Source organism: Entelurus aequoreus, linkage group LG13, assembly GCF_033978785.1.
Source record: "Entelurus aequoreus isolate RoL-2023_Sb linkage group LG13, RoL_Eaeq_v1.1, whole genome shotgun sequence".
NCBI lineage: Eukaryota > Metazoa > Chordata > Actinopteri > Syngnathiformes > Syngnathidae > Entelurus > Entelurus aequoreus.
Window position 1 is genome coordinate 31,614,104 of NC_084743.1, and position 26,157 is coordinate 31,640,260.

Below are 26,157 nucleotides of genomic sequence, written 5' to 3' on the forward strand. Positions count from 1 at the left end.
TAATTCAAATGGCGCCTTGTGTGACATCAGTTTTTCTGCAGTCATCCATCCATTTTCTACCGCTTCTCCCTTTCGGGGTCGCAGGGGGTGCTGGAGCCTATCTCAGGGCCATGAAAAAAATTCTTCCCATCAGCACACATGCAGAATCCTGTTTACTTCAAGGTTTTACGTCATGTAATTCTATGTAAAAAGTGTTCTAAGAATAACACAACCAAAGAGTATTCAGGTTGTTTTTGTCTCTCATCAAAGCAGCCTTCCTCAGTTCATGTCTAAAGACAAGATAAATTAGCATTTGTCCTCAGTCTTTGAGCATGAACTGTTGAAGGCTGCTCAGATGAGAGGCAAAACGTCTTTTAAGACAAGCTGAGCAGTCCAGTTGCGATTCAGTCAATGCGCTGAGAATACAATAATTTGGATGAACGAGAATATTCACAGGCAAGACCAAATACATTTACAGTTACCTTCTTGGACTCCACAAAGTGAGTGGAAATACCAGCTCTGTGCACATCACGACCTTTGAGACGGAAGCCAGTCATAGCTAGAAAGAGTCCCAACTTTCCCTGGAGCCTCGGGAGGAAATAACCACCTCCTACATCCGGAAAAAGACCTGTCAGTGAAAAAGAAGAGTTGAGAAGCCACAACACATGAATTAGCCACACACTGCGACATTAGAATATTTGGCATGGACAACTGACCTGGATTCAATACAAGATGCAAAACAACATTTCTCAGCTTTGATTGACAGTAAAAACTTTATGACTGACGGGTTGTCTAGATTTGAGGTGGGAAACTATTGATTATTAGATGTATCACAATTGGGACGTGAACAATTCTAAATCAATGGAAAAACGCCCAAATATTATTTTATTATGTTAAATAAAGTAACAATGTTCTAGAATACAGAACTAGTGCCAAAACACATGCAGCAAAAACACAGACAGGACGAGAAGATAATAAGCCATGCTAACCTCTAAACTAGCTTGAATGTGAAGCAATGAACACAACAAAAGAATAAGTGCTTTGTACACTTCAACAGAAGTTTAACTGAAACCACAAACTAACCAGCAAAGAATAGGAAATTAGCAAGTAATGTATCTACTATCCACACAGAGCAACAACACTGTAATGTGTAAGCCAGGACCGGGGGTGCCGGATTTCTCCCTTCACTATTATTCTTATTTCATATATTCCACAGAACCAGTGTCCTATACAGTAGACATTTGATTTTGGTGTATTTATTTTGCCAGACTTACAGGAGTACTCTGCTGTTTTAGGGGCTTTTTTGCAAAACAACTAGTCGAAGATCATATCTATACCAGCACTGTTTTTAGTAATCTGCATCAAATTTTTGTTGAACTGAAGTCGACCTAAAAGGAAACATTGAGGAACATTAACAGTATCCATCCATCCATAACCAAACAAATTTTAAAAAATTACTACAGACTGCATCTGAAGTAAACAAGCTACAGAAAAACCTTAATTAAATAAATCGCATTACAAAAAACATTTGCAAAGGGTGAAGTGCCTGGGAATTCTGTGGTTTAAGGCTCAGAAATGAAACCAACAAGGATGCCTTGCTCAGTACGTAGGCATGTCACTTAGGCCGCGACAGAGCTCACATATGCAGTCTTCTATAAATACAGTTTATCTGTGCTGTGATCCTGAACATTATCAGCAGTAGAAAATGAATGCATGATTACAGTATTAGCGGCGTAATGATTTGTCGACATAATCGACAAAAATCGATAACAAAATTTGTCACCCACAAATTAATTTGCCGATAATAGTTGGTGACGTCATCGTTGCTGTTTTTCAGGCCAGTGTTCTGTCAATAACTATTACCCATTAATGTCTACTACCTAATGCTATTGAGCATGCGGAGGCATGCGCACAACCCTAAATATTTTAAATATTTGCCTCAAACAAAATAAGAATTGAAACATCTGCCTCATATGCCTCGTGTAAAAGTAAGTAGTAATCTTAAAATGTTAATTTCATTGTATCTTCTGAACAGCAAGCATGTAGACAATTACAACCTGAGAAAGTTAACATTGTATATTAACAGACAGTTAAGAAAGTTATCTTGTTCGTTACCACAAAAATACATCGATATATATGCTAAGTGTGCAGGTTTCTAGATTTAAAACATCAGTTGGATGATGATTATTTTATTGGTGTTTTTTAATTTACAATTATTTTAATATGATCTATATCATATTTGCAGTCTAAAAAAATCTGTGGTGTAATTGATGACTTTGACAATGAATGGAATTAAAGTAAAATATTTATAATTGTAGCAGCCTAATTAGAAGCACAAATCACAAATAAATATTTCTTAATGAAGTAGTAGTCACCTTTATTTTTAGATAGCATAAGCCTGAAGTATCCCAAGCTGAATTTAAAAGCAAACTGCTAAATTAGAGCCACTGAATAGGTGTACATTTCATATTCCAAATAGTCGCTTTATAACAAGGTTGGTCCCAGATATTAGACACATGCAATCCTAAAATCAAAACGACCACCAAGGCACTTCCACAAGAATGACTCAGCTTGTTTTGATGTTTCAGGTATTCCTTTTTAAATACATTTACAAAAATATGAAAAAATATTTTTCATCATTAAGAGGTACTATTTTTCTATACACCAGTAACATAACCTTTTTTGAGAATGTTTTGTCAAAAATATAAACAACTCTTGACTTGGCATCAGTTGGTGACAAATAACATCTAGAAACAAGTTCATTAATATAATCGGTTATCTGGTTTATCTTAAACATGTAACCAATAAGTTAAAAATAAAATCTAGAAAAATATCCACCGTCCATAGACAAAACTACTTTAAAAAAGTTTTTAGCAAAATGAAAATGTCAGTGTTTAGGAACTCTTTCATCACAATCCACAGCTGTAATCTATGGAATTAAATCTGTGTTTTCACAAATGTTCCCATTTGAATTCAGTATTTGGCAGGAAGAAAAGCTTTAAGGGTCACAGTTGATGTGGCACGAGGCTCTGTGAATGGCAGCGAGCAGGATTAGATGAGCTGACCTGATTCACGTCTGAAAACGTATTAAGTGTGGCAGATTATGGCAGGATGGGTAAATCTGTTGAGGTTGTCACAGAGATATTAACACTTTGGAAAAGCGGCAAACAGTACGACAGGTCATTTTAAGGTTATACAGCACAGCGGGGAAACAAATGGCAACCAACATTTTAGACCTGATTCAATGCACTGAAAGAGAATATTGCCTTCATTTTCAGGATGCACATTATTATGGACGGCCAATAATTATTGACTGATAATGGCAATTATGACGTCACATCGATAATGAAAAATAAACCGATAATAATAACAGCTTATCATTTTCGTGTTTGTCGTTGTTGGTCTCTCTGTTGAGGCTTGTGCTGCCGCCTGGCTCATCAACACCCCGCCCCCAATGGTAGGGTCGCATATTTGTGAAGTCATGATACTGCGTGTGCGCTCTTTTGTTTACAGAGAAACGCATCATGGAACAGCAGCCACCGGTGTCAGCTTTCTTTACCTTGTACATTTCAGTCGTACTTTGCAAAACGTGTTATACAGAAAATTTAACCGGAAAAGTTTAAGACAGGCCTCAACACAATAAACTCTGATAAAAGTCACCTTAAAATTGACTTAGGTGAAGATTTATGATTTACAAAGCTGCCTGTACTGCTAAGCCAAGACCTAGTGTTAATAGCGGCGACCGCAGCACATGTAAAGCCACATGACTGATGATGAAGTGTTTGATCACTGCTCCCCTCACCTCCCAAGGGGTGATCAAGGGTGATGGGTCAAATGCAGAGAGTAATTTCGCCACACCTAGTGTGTGTGTGACAATCATTGGTACTTTAGAGATAAGAGGCACTAAGAAAATAACCTTATGATGAAAGCACTTGACAGCAAAATTAGTTATGTTTAATTTCATGGATTATCAAGAGGCACAGGTAATTGTTAACTTTTATGATTTCTTAGTGGAAAAAATGCACTTTAATATATTAACTATAAATTCTTAATGTTTTACAATTTAATGTTGATTTCTAAGGGGCAGGCACTTATTGCACTATTTTATTATTTTATTACTGTGACTAAGCTGAAGAATCAGAATGAAAAGTTAAATGAAACATACGTCTTATGTACTAGTTATACAGAGATACAGATACGCATCTCATCATGTTGAGCTACTTACAACTAAGTGACTTATTAAATACAACCTTTGGGGACAAAGAGAATGCATGTTGTAGCAATGCTCTCAGTAAATTCATCACAAAATATTAAAATTTAATAAAAGCGACATAAACTGGTAATACTGGTTACATCAGTGATTCTCTTACGAGAGAATACAGAACTTAGTTGAAATTGACAACAAGTCACAGCTACATTTAAATACAAAGTGACAGGAGTCTAAATTATTCCAAACCATTAACAATTATATGTAGGCATTCAGAAAACCATAGGAATCCAGGTCATTGATACCATGTGAAGACAGGTAATTGCCCATTTGTCAGCATTACAGATTTATAGCTAATCTTCTCTGAACAGTAGGCCATCTGCCTTTGAATCATTAAGCTTAGGAGCGAACTATGACTTTAGTGGGAGTCGATCACATTACACACCTAAACGTGCTTAAAATCCTATTCAAAGGTTGTGTTTGGAAAATAGACGTACGAGTACTGCCAGCGTTTGAAAGGTTTGGGGGGTTGGGGATCAGCAAGTCAGTTCTCAGACCATACGTCGTGACACACGCCACTGATGCCTTTGGAGATTTTTTAAACTTTAGATCTATATGCTTCAATCTATGTTGATACAGGTTTCTCAAGACGAGGATCAAAATAAGAAAAAAATTAACATTCATAATATTGTTATCAAATTCATTGTAGTCCCATTTATTTACTTTTATAAAAATTTAAAAAAATATTTGTGGTCTTGCCTATTATTTGTATCTGAATTACATGTGCCTGTCTTTCGCAAAGAAAAATAAATATTTGGTTGTACAAATATGATTGTCTTCTGTTTTGTCTTGAAGTTTAGTTTGGAAAAAACTTGAATATATAATCTTCAATCTTGGCAGCCAAATTCATTCAATGATTAAATAGAGCATTAAAATATACAGTATTTTTGGCATTTGACTTGCTACTAAAAACAAAATCCTTGCTTCTGCTCTGAAAAGAGACATGCACCTACTGGCTCATGTACGCACCCCTCTTTATGGTGACTCAGTACTACAGCGCCTTTCAATATGATATTTGTTAGTCCGATTTTGCAAGAATAATGAAGTCACACTTACATTAAATAAATTACAGCGGTTGTAGATTCTAGCGTTTAGAAAGTCATGGTGTAGAAATGTTTCTGCAAACGTAATTTTGACACATCCATGCGTGCGATAGCCAGCATTAGCATAGATATCAACAATGTAGCAGAGATGGACTGAGAACACAATGGAAGCAAAACCAACAAAACCGAAAGAGGACTTGGTTTCAAAACGAGTGAAGAGGAACTCCTTTGTTTGGATTTGAAAAGTCAGAAACTGACCAAACAGCAAAACATGCCGCCAACAAGTCATTGTTAGGGACTTGAACACATCTATTCACTTTCTGACACGACATAAGGAACAGTACAGAGACAATGTTAAAATGCGCCAACCTATTGACGACAACTTTCAAAACAGAATAAAAACTTCTGGCTGGTGCAAAACTCTTCAGGTAAACCTCTACCATACATGGAGATATCCGTTGACGTAACTAAGGCAAAATATGCCACCAAAGTCTTAAATTCCAAACAGCTCGTTTGGAAAGAGGCAAACGTGTTTTATTAATATCTGTGCCATGCCTCTATGGTTTGAATAAAAAATTCCTTTGGAGTTATAAAGATCTCAAATACACAAAAACAAGTGCCAACAGGTGAAAAGAAAAATTGTTTGTTTTGCATAATATGACCCCTTAGGTAAAAATGGTTGTAATGATACAGAAATTACATTTATAATACAGTTTATGGAAAAATAATATTTTATGAAGTGAATTATATTCACATAGTGCTTTCCTCAAGCGACTCAAAGCGCTTTACATAGTGAAACTCATTATGTACATCTTTAAGCTACATTTAAGGCGGTATGGCATAGTGGGTAGAGCGGCCGTGCCAGGACCCTGAGGGTTGCAGGTTCGCTCCCCGCCTCTTGACATCCAAATCGCTGCCGTTGTGTCCTTGGGCAGGACACTTCACCCTTGCCCCCGGTGCCGCTCACACTGGTGAATGAATGATGAATGAATGATAGGTGGTGGTCGGAGGGGCCGTAGACGCAAACTGGCAGCCTCGCTTCCGTCAGTCTACCCCAGGGCAGCTGTGGCTACAAATGTAGCTTACCACCACCAGGTGTGAATGAATGATGGGTTCCCACTTCTCTGTGAGCGCTTTGAGTATCCAACAATAGAAAAGCGTGATATAAAATCATATCCATTGTTATTATTATTATTTAAACCAGTGTGGGTGGCACTGGGAGCAGGTGGTTAAAGTGTCTTGCCCAAGGACACAATGGCAGTGACAAGAATGACGGAAGCAGGGATCATACCTGGAAACTTCAAGTTGCTGCACCGCTCATGATATTATTTTCTTTATTGAGGCTCCACATGTACCTGGGCCAGAGTCTCTTTCTCTGTAGTTGAATAGTTCAGTTGATGATTTTAGAACTTTGCAAAAAAGTTGGACACTGAATGGCGTGCACCAGCATCATTGCTCTGCGAAAGCCAGGAGCTAAGTCTTTAGCTTAGAGAGGGAACTTAGCTCTCAGCAGAGTACCAGCCTCAACATGAGAAACATCTGCATTATTCAAAGTTATTGTAATTATTGATAGACCCAAAGAGTTTTCGAGGAGAGCCATAAGGAGGAGAGGGAACTTTTGTTGGAGAACAATACATGTAGGCTGAAGATCTGGGAAACAAATGACTCAGAGAGCATCATCTTTAGCAATCCGAAAAGCATAATGAGGATGATGTGTTTAAACCTGCAGCTGACCACTGTACCCTTATAACTATCCCTATTTGGTCTCACTGGGGTGGACTTTGAAGGTGTCATCTTTTTGAAGAGGACTTTGGTGTTTTCTGGCCGGGGTAGCAGCTTGATTTGGAGGCAACTGCTGTCCTTCCTCTAATGATACCCCACTACAGTTTTCCCCCACACATGTATTATTTCTTTGTGGCAGCCTGCCACGGGTGAATTTGTACCGTCATAAAGAGATTTGCCGCCACCCGTTACGAATGATCAATGTTTATGCACATTGATGTGGAGATTCAAGAGCTCCACTACTCAATAGTTTGGGAAACTGCGATTTTAGCCTACTGGCTAGGTTGCTTGGCTCTCAGTTGGAGGGGTTGTGTGATTGTGGTATGGGGGATGACAACTGCTACATTTGCATCAATTATTTGTCCCTTTAAATACATGTTTTAAAGCCGTTACGTCTCCTTTGTTGGTCAGTGATATTAAAGGGGAACTGCACTTTTTTTTGGAGTTTTGCCTATCGCTCACAATCACTATGAAAAACATGGCAACGGATGATTTTTTTATGCATTGTAACTCATAAATAAACGTAACTAAAAGTCCGCTTACAGCAGAGGCAATGGGAGGTCCTCTCTTCCGCCCATAAAACCTAATAAAATCCAAAAAGCGCCAACAATGCCCCATTTACATTTCGTGACTTGAATATTAACCAAGTATTAGTGATATTGTTATTATAAGCGCTAACGCAGACAAACTATTTATAGGAGCGGCACCGTGATCACTAGTGTGTGTGCTTATGTTTGCATCATCGAGTGGTAACCTGTTTCCTCGCTTCCCTGCTCGTGGAAGTTTATTGTTCATCATAAATAATGATTCTCACCTGAATAGTAGAACAACGAGGATGTAATTTGACATGTTGGTACACTTTGACATCCAATTTAGACCCGGAAATAACGAGAACGACACGAAAGACGCTTGGTTACACCCTGCTTTTCATCGCAAGGATTATGAGTCATTCTTCGTCTAAACAGGACTATAATAAGATTCCATCAGTCGGCATCCTAATGACAGCAGACATTGTACAGTAAGTGATGTTTTATTATGTTTGTTGGCTGTCAAAAAGTCTGCAGTGTTTAGTAATCATTGATGATGTTGGAGAAAAAATATGCTTCAAATTAAACAATGGATGTCCGCTAACTTTTTGCAACTCAACGCTAAGAAAACGGAAATGCTGATTATCGGTCCTGCTCAACACCGACATCTATTTAATAATACCACCTTAACATTTGACAACCAAACAATTAAACAAGGCGACTCGGTAAAGAATCTGGGTATTATCTTCGACCCAACTCTCTCGTTTGAGTAACACATTAAGAGTGTTACTAAAACGGCCTTCTTTCATCTCCGTAATATCGCTAAAATTCGTTCCATTTTGTCCACAAGCGATGCTGAGATCATTATCCATGCGTTCGTTACATCTCGTCTCGATTACTGTAACGTTTTATTTTCGGGCCTCCCTATGTCTAGCATTAAAAGATTACAGATGGTACAAAATGCGGCTGCTAGACTTTTGACAAAAACAAGGAAGTTTGATCATATTACGCCTATACTGGCTCACTTGCACTGGCTTCCTGTGCACCTAAGATGCGACTTTAAGGTTTTACTACTTACGTATAAAATACTACACGGTCAAGCTCCTGCCTATCTTGCCGATTGTATTGTACCATATGTCCCGGCAAGAAATCTGCGTTCAAAGAACTCCGGCTTATTAGTGATTCCCAGAGCCCAAAAAAAGTCTGCGGGCTATAGAGCGTTTTCTATTCGGGCTCCAATACTAGGGAATGCCCTCCCGGTAAAAGTTAGAGATGCTACCTCAGTAGAAGCATTTAAGTCTCATCTTAAAACTCATTTGTATACTCTAGCCTTTAAATAGACTCCCTTTTTAGACCAGTTGATCTGCCGTTTCTTTTCTTTTCTTTTCTACTCTGCTCCCAACCCGGGGTGGACCGCTAGCCTGTCCATCGGATGGGGACATCTCTACGCTGCTGACCCGTCTCCGCTCGGGATGGTTCCTGCTGGCCCCACTATGGACTGGACTTTCGCTGATGTGTTGGACTTTCACAATATTATGTCAGACCCACTCGACATCCATTGCTTTCGGGGTTACCCACATATGCGGTCCTCTCCAAGGTTTCTCATAGTCATTCACATTGACGTCCCACTGGGGTGAGTTTTCCTTGCCCGTATGTGGGCTCTGTACCGAGGATGTCGTTGTGGCTTGTACAGCCCTTTGAGACACTTGTGATTTAGGGCTATATAAATAAACATTGATTGATTGATTGATTGAAATGAGCAAAATACATAAATATTAAATGTTATTATAAATGTGCCCATTACTACATTACATTACATATATACAACTTTGATGGAGGCGTTTGGATGTTGTTTTAAGGGCTTTGTTGGCATAATAGAGCGACTCTCTAAATCTCCATTGTCAGCGGACTTTTGATCGCATTCATTTACTATTTAGAATGCATAAAAAAAGAAAAACATACGTGTTCTTGTCTTACATAAGGATTGTGAATCATAGGCAAAATTCCAAAAAAAGTGCAGTTCCCCTTTAACAGAGATAGGCCATCACTCTTGGATGACTTGCAGAAATTTAAGTCAGAATGTGAACTGAATGCTAAACAGAATATGAAGAAGATTGATGGTTCTATTTCTTTTTAAAGAATAGGTAGGTAGTAGGTAGGTAGTCCTACTTGTTTACCCCAAATGTAGTGGTGATATCAGTGCTCTTTATGGTAGTCCATACTTCCAATATAGACATTAAGACAGAACATAAAATACTTTTACCTTATGTATTTAAGTACCGGTCCATTTAAAAGCAAGTATTTACTTATGATGCTTGTTACAGAGAAGCCACAAAAAACAATGAACCAAAAAACCCTCACAACATTCTGAATAGCTTTACACCGCTATAATTACAAATGTCCTATCGTTATTGAAACTAGCCTTCTATAGCCTTTGCATAAAATGTAATGTACATGATGATAAATAATTTCAAATACAACTTCCTTCTTCAACCTAAAAATAGCGATATCATTCTTACATTATACTGCAGAAACTGATTCAATTATCCTGTGTTTACTGTCTAACTTCTCCATATCCACTAAATTAAGTAGACCTTCAAAGCAGAGGTGTCCTAACCTTTTCCATCACGGGTCGCATATAGAAAGAAAATGAAGGATGTGGGTCCATTTTGATAAATTTTGGACCTTAAAGATGCTAAAAAACAATGAAATGTACCGTAAGTCAAGATTTACTAAGCCATTCAAAGAAAACATCTTACATTTTGACTTATTGGTGACAAAGCAAATAGTGGCTTAAATGTAATATCTTGTAATATAGCTAATCAAAATAAATAATTATGTTTTCAGAATATGTCAAAGAAAAATTCCCTGAATACACCTGGTTTACAGAAACTAGAAACGTGTAGTCCCTATTAAGTGTTTTCTGATTTTTAACTACTTCAGCTATAATGAGCTTTTAAAATCAATATGGTTCTTCTGCACAGAACAATAAAAGTTGAAAAAGATCTTTTAAAGTGCTCTCATCAACATTGTGGCTTACCAATAGCGGTCTCTGGCATGGCAAACAATGTTTTCTCAGTGGCCACTCGAAAACGTCCATGAACTGACAGACCAACACCCTGCCGGCAAAGGACAAGAAAATAATGACAAAAGGGTTACGAAAGGAAAATACACCAATGCAAAACATTAGGTTAGCATTATTTACACCAGGGGTTTATAAAAAGTCTCAATCCAACAACATTGATGCACCCCAACTCCTAAAACAGCAACCCCTTTCATATATATTTACACACAAGCAAACTCATATGTAAACACAAACAGTCACAGTTGTTATGCTAAAATAAAATACACTCCTTTCAAATGTTGTGTTTTCCAAAAAATATGGCAAAACATGCCCTGGAGTCATCCACTGGTATATATCGCCATCTGATGGGCTTAAGACCTAACTACAGTTTTGTGTCTCCTCTCCAATGCTGAGATGCACTTCATACTATTTTTCGAGGGTAGCAGCTTGAGAAATTGGCTGAAAAACTCAGTATCAGTTTTACTCACCATTATAAAGTGCAGTTTAGTTTTTTTTTCGTCAAATGACAGAAATATTTACTGTTTGTTTGTTTCCCAAACATTTGTTCACTTGTGGCAGCCGGCCACAAATACATTTGGACCACCAAACAGATTTGTCAGTAGCTTTGCCTTCACTCATCAACACATGCTAAATTGGGCATAGTAGTTGTTGCTTTTGTTCAGTTATTGTGTATTACTGACTTTAATTTGCTCAAACAATTGCACATAATAAAATAGAATAATTAATTAGTTAAAATGTTGTGTTGATATTGTTCCACTGTCAATAGCACTTTCCATAAATACAGTGAAACATTAACAGTTAATATACCTGATGGGTACCGGCCAATCTTACTCATGGATAATCTGTATTGGAATTGGCAGCATTAAAATCCTAATTGGAACGTCCCTAATACTCACTTTTCTCAACAAGAACCACTAACGGTTCATACTCAAATGATTTTGTTGTGGTGTTTTAGTTTATGCCTTTTGTTACAAAGCAATACAATATTAAGTGTTAAATAAACAGTCAAAATAAACTATTCTTAAAAAAAGATATCCATCTACAACTAAAACACACTTTACCGCTCTATAATCAATATTAAAATGAAATTGACAGCATACTCAGGCAATTTGTACAATTGAATTAGTGCAAAAATAGTAATGCTTAACTGAATTATCAATCGATTGTTGATTCACCCCATTGTCAATCAAGAAAAAGTAGATACTGTAACTGCCATCCTCAAACTCCAACCCAAGAACCTCGCTTTTAGCAGCTACATCCTTTTGTTTAATTTCATAGTAGCGATAAATTATGTTATCTTAGTTAGTATGAAACTAGTATAATAGTTTGACTTACCCCTCCCATCGTTATTCCATCAATTAAGGCAATAAATGGTTTCCTGTATGTTCCTGAAAACATCACATGGGTGTTAATACAGATTATTTATTTGTGAGAGATTGTAGGAGATTTTATTTCATTTAAAAATGAAAGTGTGATGGGCAGTATACAGTAACTTACCTATAGCATTGTTCAACATGTATTCCTCACGGAAAAACACCTTTGTGAGGGGATCTCCAACTTTCCCGGCTTCAGTTATTGCTGAAAAGAAACAAAAGCATTAAGTGTTAGTACTTTAGCACACCAAGGAGAAACATCTGAAACTGCAAAGTTACTATTTACCTCTGATGTCTCCACCAGCACAAAAGGCTTTACCCCCTGCTCCTTTGATAATCACCAGGTCAGTTTCGCTATCACTTTCCCATTTCTACAAGACACACATAAATAAATGATAAATGGGTTATACTTGTATAGCGCTTTTCTATCTTCAAGGTACTCAAAGCGCTTTGACAGTATTTCCACATTCATCCATTCACACACACATTCACACACTGATGGCGGGAGCTGCCATGCAAGGCGCTAACCAGCAGCCATCAGGAGCAAGGGTGAAGTCAATCAATCAATCAATCAATCAATCAATCAATGTTTATTTATATAGCCCTAAATCACAAAAGTCTCAAAGGGCTGTACAAGCCACAATGACATCCTCGGCACAGAGCCCACACAAGGGACGTCGATGTGAATGACTATGAGAAACCTTGGAGAGGACGGCATATGTGGGTAACCCCCCCTCTAAGTACAGTCCCAAGTGCAGGGGTCACCAACCTTTTTGAAACCAAGAGCTACTTCTTGGGTACTGATTAATGCGAAGGGCTACCAGTTTGATACACACTTAAATTGCCAGAAATAGCCAATTTGCTCAATTTACCTTTAACTCTATGTTATTATTAATAATGATATTTATCTTTGTGGAAACACTGATCATCTTAATGATTTCTCACAATAAATATATATAGAAACAGATAAATATCAATATGCAACACTTTATTTTTATATTTTCTCTAAGTGCACATTTTTCAAATAGAACATTTTCAAATTATCACTTCAAAGACAGTCTTGTGAAATCACAATATCCCATTTTAACTAGCTAGCCACTAACATTTTTTAACAAATCATGAATTACTTTGCACCATGTTTGTACAAATAATAACTCATGTAAAATACAAAAGTCAACTCTCAAATGTTTAAATAAATTATGTCACACTTTGAACTGGACACCAAATCTGTTATCTGTTTCTTTGTCAGTTAGTGAAGACCAAGTCTTTAAAATATTTTCTTGGATTTTCAAATTCTATTTGAGTTTTGTCTCTCTTAGAATTAAAAATGTCGAGCAAAGCGAGACCAGCTTGCTAGTAAATAAATAAAATTAAAAAAATATAGGCAGCTCGCTGGTAAGTGCTGCTATTTGAGCTATTTTTAGAACAGGCCAGCGGGCTACGCATCTGGTCCTTACGGGCTACCTGGTGCCCGCGGGCACCGCGTTGGTGACCCCTGCCCTAGTGGATCCAACATAACAGTGAGAGTCCAGTCCATCCATAGTGGGGCCAGCAGGAGACCATCCCGAGCGGAGACAGATCAGTAGCGCAGAGACGCCCCCAACCAAGTGTCTTGCCTAAGGACACAACGGACGTGACTAGGATGGTAGAAGGTGGGGATTGAACCCCAGTAACCAGCAACCCTCCGATTGCTGGCACGGCCACTCTACCAACTTCGCCACGCCGTCACATGCTGTGTTATTGTTTACGCCATCTTTTGGATGAGTTTGCTCAATGCAGGTGCTGCGGGTTGAAAGTCGTTAGTATTTCCTTCTGTTTTGTGCCTTAAACCGGAAGTATAAGAGCCGTTCCGTCTTCCAGTCAGCCTTAGCATTTCTTTGTCAATCCAAGCAATGTTTGTAAGTTTTACAATATAACTAAAACAATTCATACTCATTAAACTGTCACATGTTTGATAGTAGAGTTTTCATACATATTTGTACATGCTATCTAATGTAATCATGCTAGCGTCGATATGCTATCACGTGTACGTCGATATGCTATTTTGTGTACAAATGTCTACGTTAGTATTATTAACTTACAATGGCATTCTTTTTGTATTAGTACCTTGTATCAGTAAATTCACCAAAACATCACTTTGGATTTATTGAGTCTGTTTAGCTGATTGGAGAGCTAGCTTCCACAGCTAGTGGGTTCATGACAATTACTTTTTTTTTTCTTTGCTCAGCTGTTTTTCTGCTGTGTTACAAACACTGTTTGGAAACAATTAAGGTACCATATGTAAATAAACATTTACCAAATCTTTATGCGTAAATATCTCATTTCACAACGTATATGTCTGCCATTGATATACCGGTGCGGTGTATAGTCCGGAAATTACGGTAGGTGGTTTGGAAGCCAAAGCAATTTGGTGTGATTCTAGGGGTATAGAATATCACCTCTCTAGCAGAATCACTTTGAAGGAAACCAAGCTTGTAGGTGAGTAGGAATAGCAATCGAAAACCGTGCTTCCCGTATATTTATTTACTTGTGGCGGGCTGCTCCAGGTCTTACTATTTTTTTTTTCCTCCAATCTTGTTCTACAAAACATTGACTATGTTATTTGTTTAAATATTAAGAGTTTGAGGTTTGGGCAACAGGCTTCAGTAGTTGGTCAGGAGCAGGAGACTAATTGAGGAGTACAAAGTCAGCGGTCAGTATTTGTTTCTACAGAGTTTGGTGATAGTATGCTTGTAAGTAGAAATAATACACTTGCTGTCTGAAAGGTGAACTGCACGTTTTTGGGAATTTTGTCTATCATTCACAATCCTTATGTAAGACAAGAAAACATGTTTTTATTTTTGTTATGCTTTCTAACTTGTAAATACCGTGAAAATGCTATCGAAAAGTCAACTAACAATGGAGCCAATTGGAATCGCTCTATTCCGCCAACTGTAAAAAGCACCCTAAAAAATTCAGTATGTCAATATAGCAGCATAAGCTACTTAGCTCTCTGTGATCACGGCACCGCTAAATATAGTTTGTCTGTGTTAGCACGTCTGAGAACAATAACGCTTGGTTAATATTCAGGTCACGAGATGTAAATGGAGTATTGTTGGCATTTTTTCTTAATGAGCGGTTCCATTAGCTGCATTGTTAGCTACCTCATACTTGCCATATTCTACAAATTAGAATCCATAAAAAAAAAAAATATATGTGTTCTTTTCTTACATAAGAATTGTGAATGATAGGCAAAATTCAGAAAAAGTGCAGTTATCCTTTAAGTCAATTTTGTTCCATTAAAATCTAATTGGATGAACGTGTACAAGTTCGCTTTGCTAATTTTAGTTAGCCTGTCAATGAGGTGGTCCATCCTACATTAGCATTAAGCCAGTGGCGTTAGAGCCAACATTCCACCTGTATAATTGTATTGCTTTTTTCAGTTTATACAAAGCTGTATTGTTGATTTAACATGATTCCTACATGTATGTGCACTTTATATGTATATTAATGCACTTTCCTTAGTGTGCTTAGTTTTACTGTAACTTCATTGTGGAGACTATCAATAAACGACATTAAGTTGTTTCTTACATTTCTAATACAAAAGACTGTTTACATATTCAGCAAACTAAACTCCAACATTCAAGGAGGGCAGAATAATATATTTAAATAAAATAAGGGTAAACAAAGTGCTGCCTGCATTACACAGTAGTAATAAAATAATCAGCAAAAAAAAAAGAAATAGAGCAAAACAATGTAAGAAAACATGTTAAAACTAATTACTAATAACACAGATATGTTTCTAAATATAATTTTTTTTTTTTACCCTTTTTAAAGAAACTATATGCATCATCGCCGATTATGCAAACTTTATGGTTTTGTGTTTTGCCATTGGCCAATTTTGCCAACAATACCCTTATCGATTACAATGGGCGCGAATTATGTTACCACACATTTTCAATCCGCTCCGAAGGGCAGTGAATTTTTGTTATGCTTTAAGACGCATTTTAAATTATAGTGTTTTAGGAGGACCAAGCACAATTGCACGGGACGCAGTAAGACTTTTTTTTTTAATTACTGAAAGGAATATCTATCTATCCATCCATCCATTTTCTACCGATAATTCCCTTCGGGGTCGCGAGGGGCGCTGGAGCCTATCTCAGCTACAATCAGGCGGAAGGCGCGGTACACCCTGGACAAGTCGCCACCTATCTAATTATCTGATAATTATCGGACATAGAATTATTGTTATAATCCCTATTTGTAAGAAAAGTAGTTCAGTTTCGGCAGTGGCGGTGATAGTAACTTAGAGGGGTGGCTACGCACTAACTGTGTATGGACAATTGGACATACACAGTTAGTTGTCAGCCCTGGGACCAAGCTGCAAAGTATGAGCCTCAAGTAATTAGTTTTTGTGATCAGCCGATCACGTACTTTTCCACGGAAGTCAGACAAAAATGATCGGTGGCTAATCAATCGTTTCACCACTAACAGAAAGAAAATGCATTCCAAACTGTTAGATGACAGGAATTTCCAAAAAGAGGTGTACAAACACACATTCACCAACGATGGCTGACAGTTATCCAAGATGAACAACACACTAACCTTGAGCTGAGGGTAGATCAATCGGATCATGGACATGTTGAGAGCATTTAGGACTTTGGGTCTGTTCATGGTGATCACACCGGCTCTGCCCACCTTCTCCAGGAGAACATCTGGCTCCACATGAGTGGACATCTGGTCCAAAATAAAACCAAAAGAAAAAAATATTCTGGCATAAAAAAACAATACCATGTAACATGTATAAAAGCAATATCACTGCAGTAGATTAGAACTGTGGATAAAATCACAATTTATAAGACATCTTCTAACCCTCCACACTGGTACTTTGGTTTTTGCACGCCCCAATTTTTGTAGGATTTGGTTTTCGTCCGAAATGTTCACCAAAGGTTTGTTCTGACTGGTCTGTTTGCTGTTAGTGACTCAGTTTTATAGTGTGATTAATCCAACTATAACACGTCTTTTGTACAAAACGTGTCTGTGTAACTTGCTATCAACTACCCACACGGACGTCATTCTGACCCAGCTCCGTCGCCCCTTTACAACATCTCCATTAGTTGAAGAGGCTACTCCCTCCCTCTTTGCCAATATGGACCAGTATGTCATGTGTTTATAGTTTCTCCTGTTTGGTATTATTTCCTATCCTGCTGCTCTTATTTTGGTTCTACTTCCGGATGGTTTCTATGTTTTGTCTTTCTGTAAAGTACCAGTTTTCCATCTGCACTAGCTCTCGCTCTGATTGCTACTTTTTGGTTATTTATTATTATTAGTAATTCAACATATTCCCTACACGCCGATTGGCTAGGTCACTCCAAGCTCAAAAATGTGTGACTGTCACATATTGTGTATAAATGTATAGCCGTTTGGGAAGAGGGAGGGTCTTTGTATGCTAGGAGCAAAGCTAATTGTAAGAACAAGATCAATTTACAATGTCATAGGTGATAGGTAGTTTGTAATTTTAAACATATTCTTGGAGAGCACCACAACTGTGTTGTATATGCTGTAATCAGAAGTCCAAACAAGCACGCTCAACCCTCAGAAGTATGAATGGGTTTTGAAACTTCAAAAAATATATAATAACTGTGTACAAAAGGTACAGGACAGCACTCCAATTATAGTGTTATTGCCACACAAATGTTTCGGGTAAAACCCTTTCTCAGCATGCACAAGCTTTACAGCATAATTAGACTGCCGTCCTGTACTTTTTGTACATACTTATTGTTGTTGTATATGTTGTACAATGACAATTAAGATGGGCAGCACGGTGGAACACGGGTTAATGCATGTTCCTCACAATACGAAGGTCCTGAGTTCAATCCCGGGCTCGGGATCTTTCTGTGTGGAGTTTGCATGTTCTCCCTGTGACTGCGTGGGTTCCCTCCGGATACCACCGCCAAAAACATGCACCTGGGGATAGGTTGATTGGCAACACTAAATTGGCCCTAGTGTGTGAATGTGAGTGTGACTGTTGTCTGTCTATCTGTGTTGGCGACTTGTCCAGGGTGTACCCGGCCTTCCGCACAAATGCAGCTGAGATAGGCTCCAGCACCCCCCGCGACCCCAAAAAAGGGGCAAGCGGTAGAAAATGGATGGATGGATGGACAATTAAGCTACTAGCTTTCTGAGTATTCTATAAAAGTAAGTCATATTAAATGCTCATTATCAGTTTCCTTTGTCATGTATATGGAGGAGCAGCACGGTGAGACAGGGGTTAGTGGATGTGCCTCACAATACAAAGGTCCTGGGTTCGATCCCCGGGCTCGGGGTCTTTCTGTGTGGAGATTGCATGTTCTCCCCGTGACTGCGCGGGTTCCCTCCGGGTACTCCGGCTTCCTCCTACCTCCATAAACATGCACCTTGGGATAGGTTGATTGGCAACACTAAATGGTCCCTAGTGTGTGAATGTGAGTGTGAATGTTGTCTGTCTATCTGTGTTGGCCCTGCGATGAGGTGTCAACTTGTCCAGGGTGTACCCCGCCTTCCGCCAGAATGCCGCTGAGATACGCTCCAGCACCCCCAAAAGGGACAAGCGGTAGAAAAAATTGATGGATGGATGTATATGAAGTTTGCATTGTTTTCTGCATGCAAATCTATAAATATTCCCTATAATATGTTCTTTGTGTTAACATGTTTCAGTGTATGGGGTGAGTTAACATTTAATATGGAAAAATGTATTTAGTTTTCATCCGATTCGGTGTTTGTCAGACCTTTTGGAACGGATTATTAAGGAAGGTACCACTGTACTACAAAGCAGTCCTTCTCTCACCATGTGTCCTTGAATTCGATGCAGTCTGCAGATAGATCTCAGTCTGAAAGAAAGTGCGATATTTCACTATTTAAGTATGTACATGCTTCCATTTTATGATTTGAGAACATACAGTCATCCATAATAATACTGCCATTATTTGTGTTCTCCCAATTTCACTCTACAAAGGTTCAGCATTCCATTTAAAGCCAGTGACATTAGCGAAGTCACATGAGCGAGAATTCAAATGAGGGCAGACAGGAAATCTACCTTTGTGTAGCCGTCAATATTGTTAAGGACATGACGACACTTTGATCCCGTCAACTTCTCAGGAAGGTAACGATGCTTGTGCTTCTTCGAGCACTGTCCTTCCCCGGAGTTTACTTCCTGGTAGAGGGTTCTAACTACTCCTGATTGGTCAGTATTACTGACGTCATGGAAGACGACGTAATCATGCATCAGCAAAGGGCAGGCCAACTTCTAATTTACTAATGAGTTTTTTTAATGGTTTTAAATGCAGTTTTTCAAAACGATGTTTATTATAAATTTGTTTTATTTATATTTAATTATCTTTATGGTTGGATATGTCCCCTGACTTTTTTCGTTTTTACTGCTCTAAAAAATTTAATTGCCAGTCAGCTTTTTGTCCCGTTTTATAGATATGTTTTGTCCTACACATTTACTATATAATGTTATATGTGTAATATTTATGATATTATTTATATAAAGTTACACATGTTACTTTTTAGCCTTTTGTCCCATTGTCTTACACTGACACCTACTGGACATAAGATGGTAGAGCACGAGTAGAGGGTATATGTGGCATGAGGAAAAAACAAGTGAAAATCAACATGTTTACTTAAAAAAAAAAGGCCCAAGCTGTTTGTTTACATGCTTTTTTAAATTTTTCCTTGCTATTTGGGCTCATTGGACCCTAATTAGAATAAAAACAAAAAATCATCTTTTGATATGACACAAACGTTTACTTCATGTGTAGTGACATGCTAATTTTTATTTTTACACTTTTTTTTCCCCCAAATTCCATTGTATGTTATACTCTTCTGACACCACCAGATAGCAGTACAAGTGTCCACATAAGCCAGGGGTGTCCAAAGTGCAGCCCGGGGGCCATTTGCGGCCCGCAGGTAATTTTTTAACGGCCCCACGGCACATTGTAAAAATACGATGAAAAAAATACAAAAAACATAAAAAGTGGTATAAAAGAGCAAACAGGTGAAATGTAACAAGAAAATGTTGCATTATTTACTCTAATAACACAAAGCTGCCATGCAGGCTGTTTCTTTCTTTAAAAAATAATGATGAAATCAAATCAAAATCAATGTCATTATGAATTATTGACCTATTCAAGGCTCCATTTACTTCACATTAAATATTCCACTTTGAGATATTTTGGGGGGAAAATGTTGCATATTTTTTGGTTGCCATTTAAAAAACAAAGTTTTTTAAAGAAGGGCCTAAGACGAACAAACAAAAAACATAAACAACAATAAAACTTATAATTGACAGATATTTCTGAAGTTGATCTTGAGACTATTGTGGTAAAAGTAAAAAAAAATGTTGGATTTATTTTTTTAAACTTTACTGAGCAGTACCCTTTTGGATCCCCAATAATTTTAGTGGGACTTTTTTTTTTTTTAAGTGTCATTGCTCAAAAAATAATGAATTAAAATCAATGTTGTTATGAGTTATTGACCTATTTAAGACTCCAATTATTATATAGTCTCAAATATTCCACTTTAAAATTTTATTGGGGGAAAATATTGCATATTTTGTGTTTTTTTTCCTTAAAAAAACACAGTTTTCCTTGACAAAAATGGCATACAACTTAAATCTTTAAAAGCGTTTTATTGACAGATAGACCTAATGTTGATCTAGATATTTAAACCTTGAATAATAATAATAATACTAAATAATGACACATTTTAATTTTCCTGAGGGAACTCTCCTGAAGGAATCAATAAAGTACTATCTATCTATCTATCTATTTGTAATATTTTTTTTGACCAAAAACCTTTTGGGGTCCCCGGGATCAAGTCTGAGTGGAGGCCTAAATGTATCTTTTTTATACATATATGTATTGGTTTTTAAAATAAAAAATATCAAAATGGCCCCCGCTTGCTTAGATTTTTCAGTGTGCGGCCCTCAGTGGAAAAAGATTGGACACCCCTGACATAAGCGGCATAAGACCCCAATTCAGTAGTGTACACAATTTTGGAAATAAGAGCTAGAAGGTGCTGTCCACGCATGTGGCCACTAAGGCCTTTAGAGGATTTATACTAAAAAATATATACATTTTAATGTATTTTTATATATTATCATTTTTAGTTGGCCCTGCGATAAGGTGGCGACTTGTCCAGGGCGTACCTCGCCTTCCGCCCGAATGCAGCTGAGATAGGCTCCAGCACCCCCCGCGACCCCAAAAGGGACAAGCGGTAGGAAATGGATGGATGGAAATACATATCATATTTATTATATATGGTTATATATATTATGTTTATCATTTTATGTATGTACAATTACAAATACTATCTTTCATTTAGTAGTCAGCCTTTTGTCCTATTACAGATATGTTTTGCCCTACACTGACACACGGTGGTGCAGCACGAGTAGAGAGCATTTGTGACCAGAATAATCAAAAAATATGAAAACATTTTTATATAAAATAAAAAACAAAAGTTTAAAAAATATAGACTTTTATTCAATTTGAATATTATTATCTGTTCCATCCATCCATGGATCTACCGCTTGTCTCTTTTGAGGTCACAGGGGGGTGCTGGAGAATAATTTTGCTACAATAATGCTTCCAGACTGGAGCATATCCCAGCTGCACTTAGGCGGAAGGTGGGGTACAACCTGGGACAAGTTGCATCCTCATCGCAGGGCCAACACAGATAGACAACCAACATTAACACTCACATTCACACACTAATTATTTTAAAACATATTAAAACATTTAAAACATAACATTTGTATAAATCCATCCATCCATCCATTTTCTACCGCTTGTCCCTTTCGGGGTCGCGGGTGGTGCTGGAGCCTAAAAACTGAAACTCGACAGTCTATTGTTCTTCTTAGAAATGAAGGCTATTCCACAAAATTGTTTGGGTGACCCCAAACTTTTGAACGGTAGTGTATATATATATATATATATATATGTATATATATATATATATATATATATATATATATATATATATATATATATATATATATATATATATATACATATATACATTCATATATATATATATATATATATATATATATATATATATATATATATATATATATATATATATATATATATATATATATATATATATATACACACACTACCGTCCAAACTTTTGAACGGTAGTGTGTATATATATATATATATATATATATATATATATATATATATATATATATATATATATATATATATATATATATATATATATATATATATATGTATGTATATATATATATATATATATATATATATATATATATATATATATATATATATATATATATGTATGTATGTATGTATGTATATATATATATATATATATATATATATATATATATATATATATATATATATATATATATATATATATATATATATATATATATATATATATATATATATATATATATATATATATATATATATATATATATATATATATATATATACATACACTACCGTTCAAAAGTTTGGGGTCACCCAAACAATTTTGTGGAATAGCCTTAATTTCTAAGAAGAACAATAGACTGTCGAGTTTCAGATGAAAGTTCTCTTTTTCTGGCCATTTTGAGCGTTTAATTGACCCCACAAATGTGATGCTCCAGAAACTCAATCTGCTCAAAGGAAGGTCAGTTTTGTAGCTTCTGTAACGAGCTAAACTGTTTTCGGATGTGTGAACATGATTGCACAAGGGTTTTCTAATCATCAATTAGCCTTCTGAGCCAATGAGCAAACACATTGTACCATTAGAACTAGGGATGTCCGATAATGGCTTTTTGCCGATATCCGATATGCCGATATTGTCCAACTCTTTAATTACCTATACCGATATAAACCGATACCGATATCAACCGATATATACAGTCGTGGAATTAACACATTATTATGCCTAATTTGGACAACCAGGTATGGTGAAGATAAGGTACTTTTTAAAAAAATGAATCAAATAAAATAAGATAAATAAATTAAAAACATTTTCTTGAATAAAAAAGAAAGTAAAACAATATAAAAACAGTTACATAGAAACTAGTAATTAATGAAAATTTGTAAAATTAACTGTTAAAGGTTAGTATTATTAGTGGACCAGCAATCATGTGTGCTTACGGACTGTATCCCTTGCAGACTGTATTGATATATATTGATATATAATGTAGGAACCAGAATATTAATAACAGAAAGAAACAACCCTTTTGTGTGAATGAGTGTAAATGGGGGAGGGAGGTTTTTTGGGTTGGTGCACTAATTTTAAGTGTATCTTGTGTTTTTTATGTGGATTTAATAAAAAAAAAACAAAAAAAACAAAAAAACAAACAAAAAAAACGATACTGATAATAAAAAAAAACCGATACCGATAATTTCCGATATTACATTTTAACGCATTTATCGGCCGATAATATCGGCAGACCGATATTATCGGACATCTCTAATTAGAACACTGGAGTGATAGTTGCTGGAAATGGGCCTCTATACACCTATGTAGATATTGCACCAAAAACCAGACATTTGCAGCTAGAATAGTCATTTACCACATTAGCAATGTATAGAGTGTATTTCTTTAAAGTTAAGACTAGTTTAAAGTTATCTTCATTGAAAAGTACAGTGCTTTTCCTTCAAAAATAAGGACATTTCAATGTGACCCCAAACTTTTGAACGGTAGTGTATATATATATATATATATATATATATATATATATATATATATATATATATATATATATATATATATATATATATATATATATATATATAGAACGAGAGAGAGAGAGAGAGAGAGAGAGAGAGAGTATTTATCATATTATGAATATACAATTATAGATTTTACCCTTCACTTATTATAAAAAAAAATAATATTTTCAAACCTAAAAATAACCAGAGCTATTTTTTCTGCTCCAGCACCCCCCGCATTGATTGATTGATTGATTGAAACTTTTATTAGTAGATTGCACAGTACAGTACATATTCCGTACAATTGACCACTAATGGTAACACCCGAATAAGTTTTTCAACTTGTTTAAGTCGGGGTCCACGTAAATCAATTCATGGTACAAATATATACTGTCATCATAATACAGTCATCACACAAGTTAATCATCAGAGTATATACATTGAACTATTTACATTATTTACAATCCGGGGTGTGGGATGTGGATGGTTTGGTTGATAACAGCACTTCAGTCATTAACAATTGCATCATCAGAGAAATGGGCAATGAAACAGTGTAGGTCTGACTTGGTAGGATATGTACAGCGAGCAGAGAACATAGTGAGTTCAGATAACATAAGAACAAGTATATACATTAGAAATACATTTGATTATTTACATTTGGTTATTTACAATCCGGGGAGGTGGGAGGTGGAAGGGGGAGGATGTTAGACAAGGGTTGAAGTTGCCTGGAGGTGTTCTTTTAGTGTGGTTTTGAAGGATGACAGAGATGCACTTTCTTTTACACCTGTTGGGAGTGCATTCCATATTGATGTGGCATAGAAGGAGAATGAGTTAAGACCTTTTTTAGATCGGAATCTGGGTTTAACGTGGTTTGTGGAACTCCCCCTGGTGTTGTGGTTATGGCGGTTAAGGAAGTAGTTTGACATGTACTTCGGTATCAGGGAGGTGTAGCGGATTTTATAGACTAGGCTCAGTGCAAGTTGTTTTACTCTGTCCTCCACCCTGAGCCAGCCCACTTTGGAGAAGTGGGTTGGAGTGAGGTGTGATCTGGGGTGGAGGTCTAAAAGTAACCTGACTAGCTTGTTCTGGGATGTTTGGAGTCTAGATTTGAGGGTTTTGTAGGTGCTAGGGTACCAGGAGGTGCAAGCATAATCGAAAAAGGGTTGAACGAGAGTTCCCGCTACAATCTTCAAGGTGCTTTTGTTGACCAGAGAGGAGATTCTGTAGAGAAATGTCGTTCGTTGGTTGACCTTTTTGATTACCTTGGTTGCCATTCTATCACAGGAAAGATTAGCCTCTAGAATGGAACCTAGGTAGGTGACCTCATCTTTCCTGGTGATAACAATGTCACCCACTTTAATAGTGAAGTCACTGACTTTCTTGAAATTGATTTGGGACCCAAATAGGATGGATTCCGTTTTACCTAAGTGTATGGATAGTTTATTGTCAGCGAGCCAGGTGCAAATACTAAGGAGTTCAGCACTGAGGATTTTTTCCACCTGTGACTTGTCCTTCCCGGATACCAGCAGGGCCAAGTCATCCGCAAACAGGAACAATTCACAGTCGCATGCTGATGACATGTCATTTACGTACAGTATATTACGAACAGTAAAGGCCCTAATATACTACCTTGGGGGACTCCACAGCTTACTGAGAGGGGGGGGGGACACGGCACCTCTACCACCTGTGTCCTCCCCTCCAAGTAAGATTGCATCCAGCTCGATGAGGTTTTATCAAATCCGATTGCTCTAAGCTTATCCAACAGTATAGCGTGGTTAACGGTGTCAAAGGCCTTCTGAAGGTCCAGCATGACCATGCCGCAGTATTTGCCCGCGTCCACCTCATGTTTGATGTGGTCGGTCAGATAGAGAAGGCATGTGTCAGTGGAGTGGTTAATTCTGAAGCCGGATTGGAAATTGTACATGAGTTTATTAGTAGCAAGGTATCTATCGACCTGTTCATAAACTATTTTTTCCATTACTTTCGAATTGGAACTGAGAATAGAAACAGGTCGGTAGTTACCAGGTTCTAATTTGCTACCCCGAAAGGACGGATGAATGGACAATATAAGCAAATTCAGTGCGTGCAGGTCTTCTTTTGGGCAAGACACAAACGCTTAGGCAAGCAACTTTTAAACTGATTGTATAGTATTTATGGTGGTACGTGTTACTGAGTCAAAACACCTTAAAACACATTAAAATGGTTTTGGACAACAGTGAGTAAGTAAGATACTTTAAATTCAAAAATTCATAATTTTGGACCAAAATTGATTTTATTCAACAGCTTGTTGAGGGGTGCAGAGACATTCTATAGGGTCAATTCCACCAAATCGGTGCTATAATAGAATGTTGACACCAAGCACATTACATGGATTGGTCTCCTGCTGGCCCCACTAT

At 37.0% G+C, this 26,157-nt stretch overlaps 1 protein-coding gene across 2 annotated transcripts in view; it reads right to left on the reverse strand.

The window, feature by feature from the left end:
* The window catches only part of hibch (3-hydroxyisobutyryl-CoA hydrolase), a 39,683-nt gene extending 20,419 nt beyond the window's left edge, over positions 1-19,264 (reverse strand). For both annotated transcript variants that reach the window (XM_062068532.1, XM_062068534.1), the window contains exons 1-8: positions 19,111-19,264; positions 18,862-18,904; positions 16,641-16,772; positions 12,343-12,427; positions 12,181-12,261; positions 12,019-12,071; positions 10,639-10,717; positions 462-607 (exon numbers count right to left, since the gene is read on the reverse strand). In XM_062068532.1, the coding sequence (XP_061924516.1) occupies positions 462-607; positions 10,639-10,717; positions 12,019-12,071; positions 12,181-12,261; positions 12,343-12,427; positions 16,641-16,772; positions 18,862-18,904; positions 19,111-19,142 (651 nt within the window). In that variant the 5' untranslated portion in view covers positions 19,143-19,264. The remainder of the gene's footprint in view (positions 1-461; positions 608-10,638; positions 10,718-12,018; positions 12,072-12,180; positions 12,262-12,342; positions 12,428-16,640; positions 16,773-18,861; positions 18,905-19,110) is intronic.
* Positions 19,265-26,157: the final 6,893 nt, after the last annotated feature.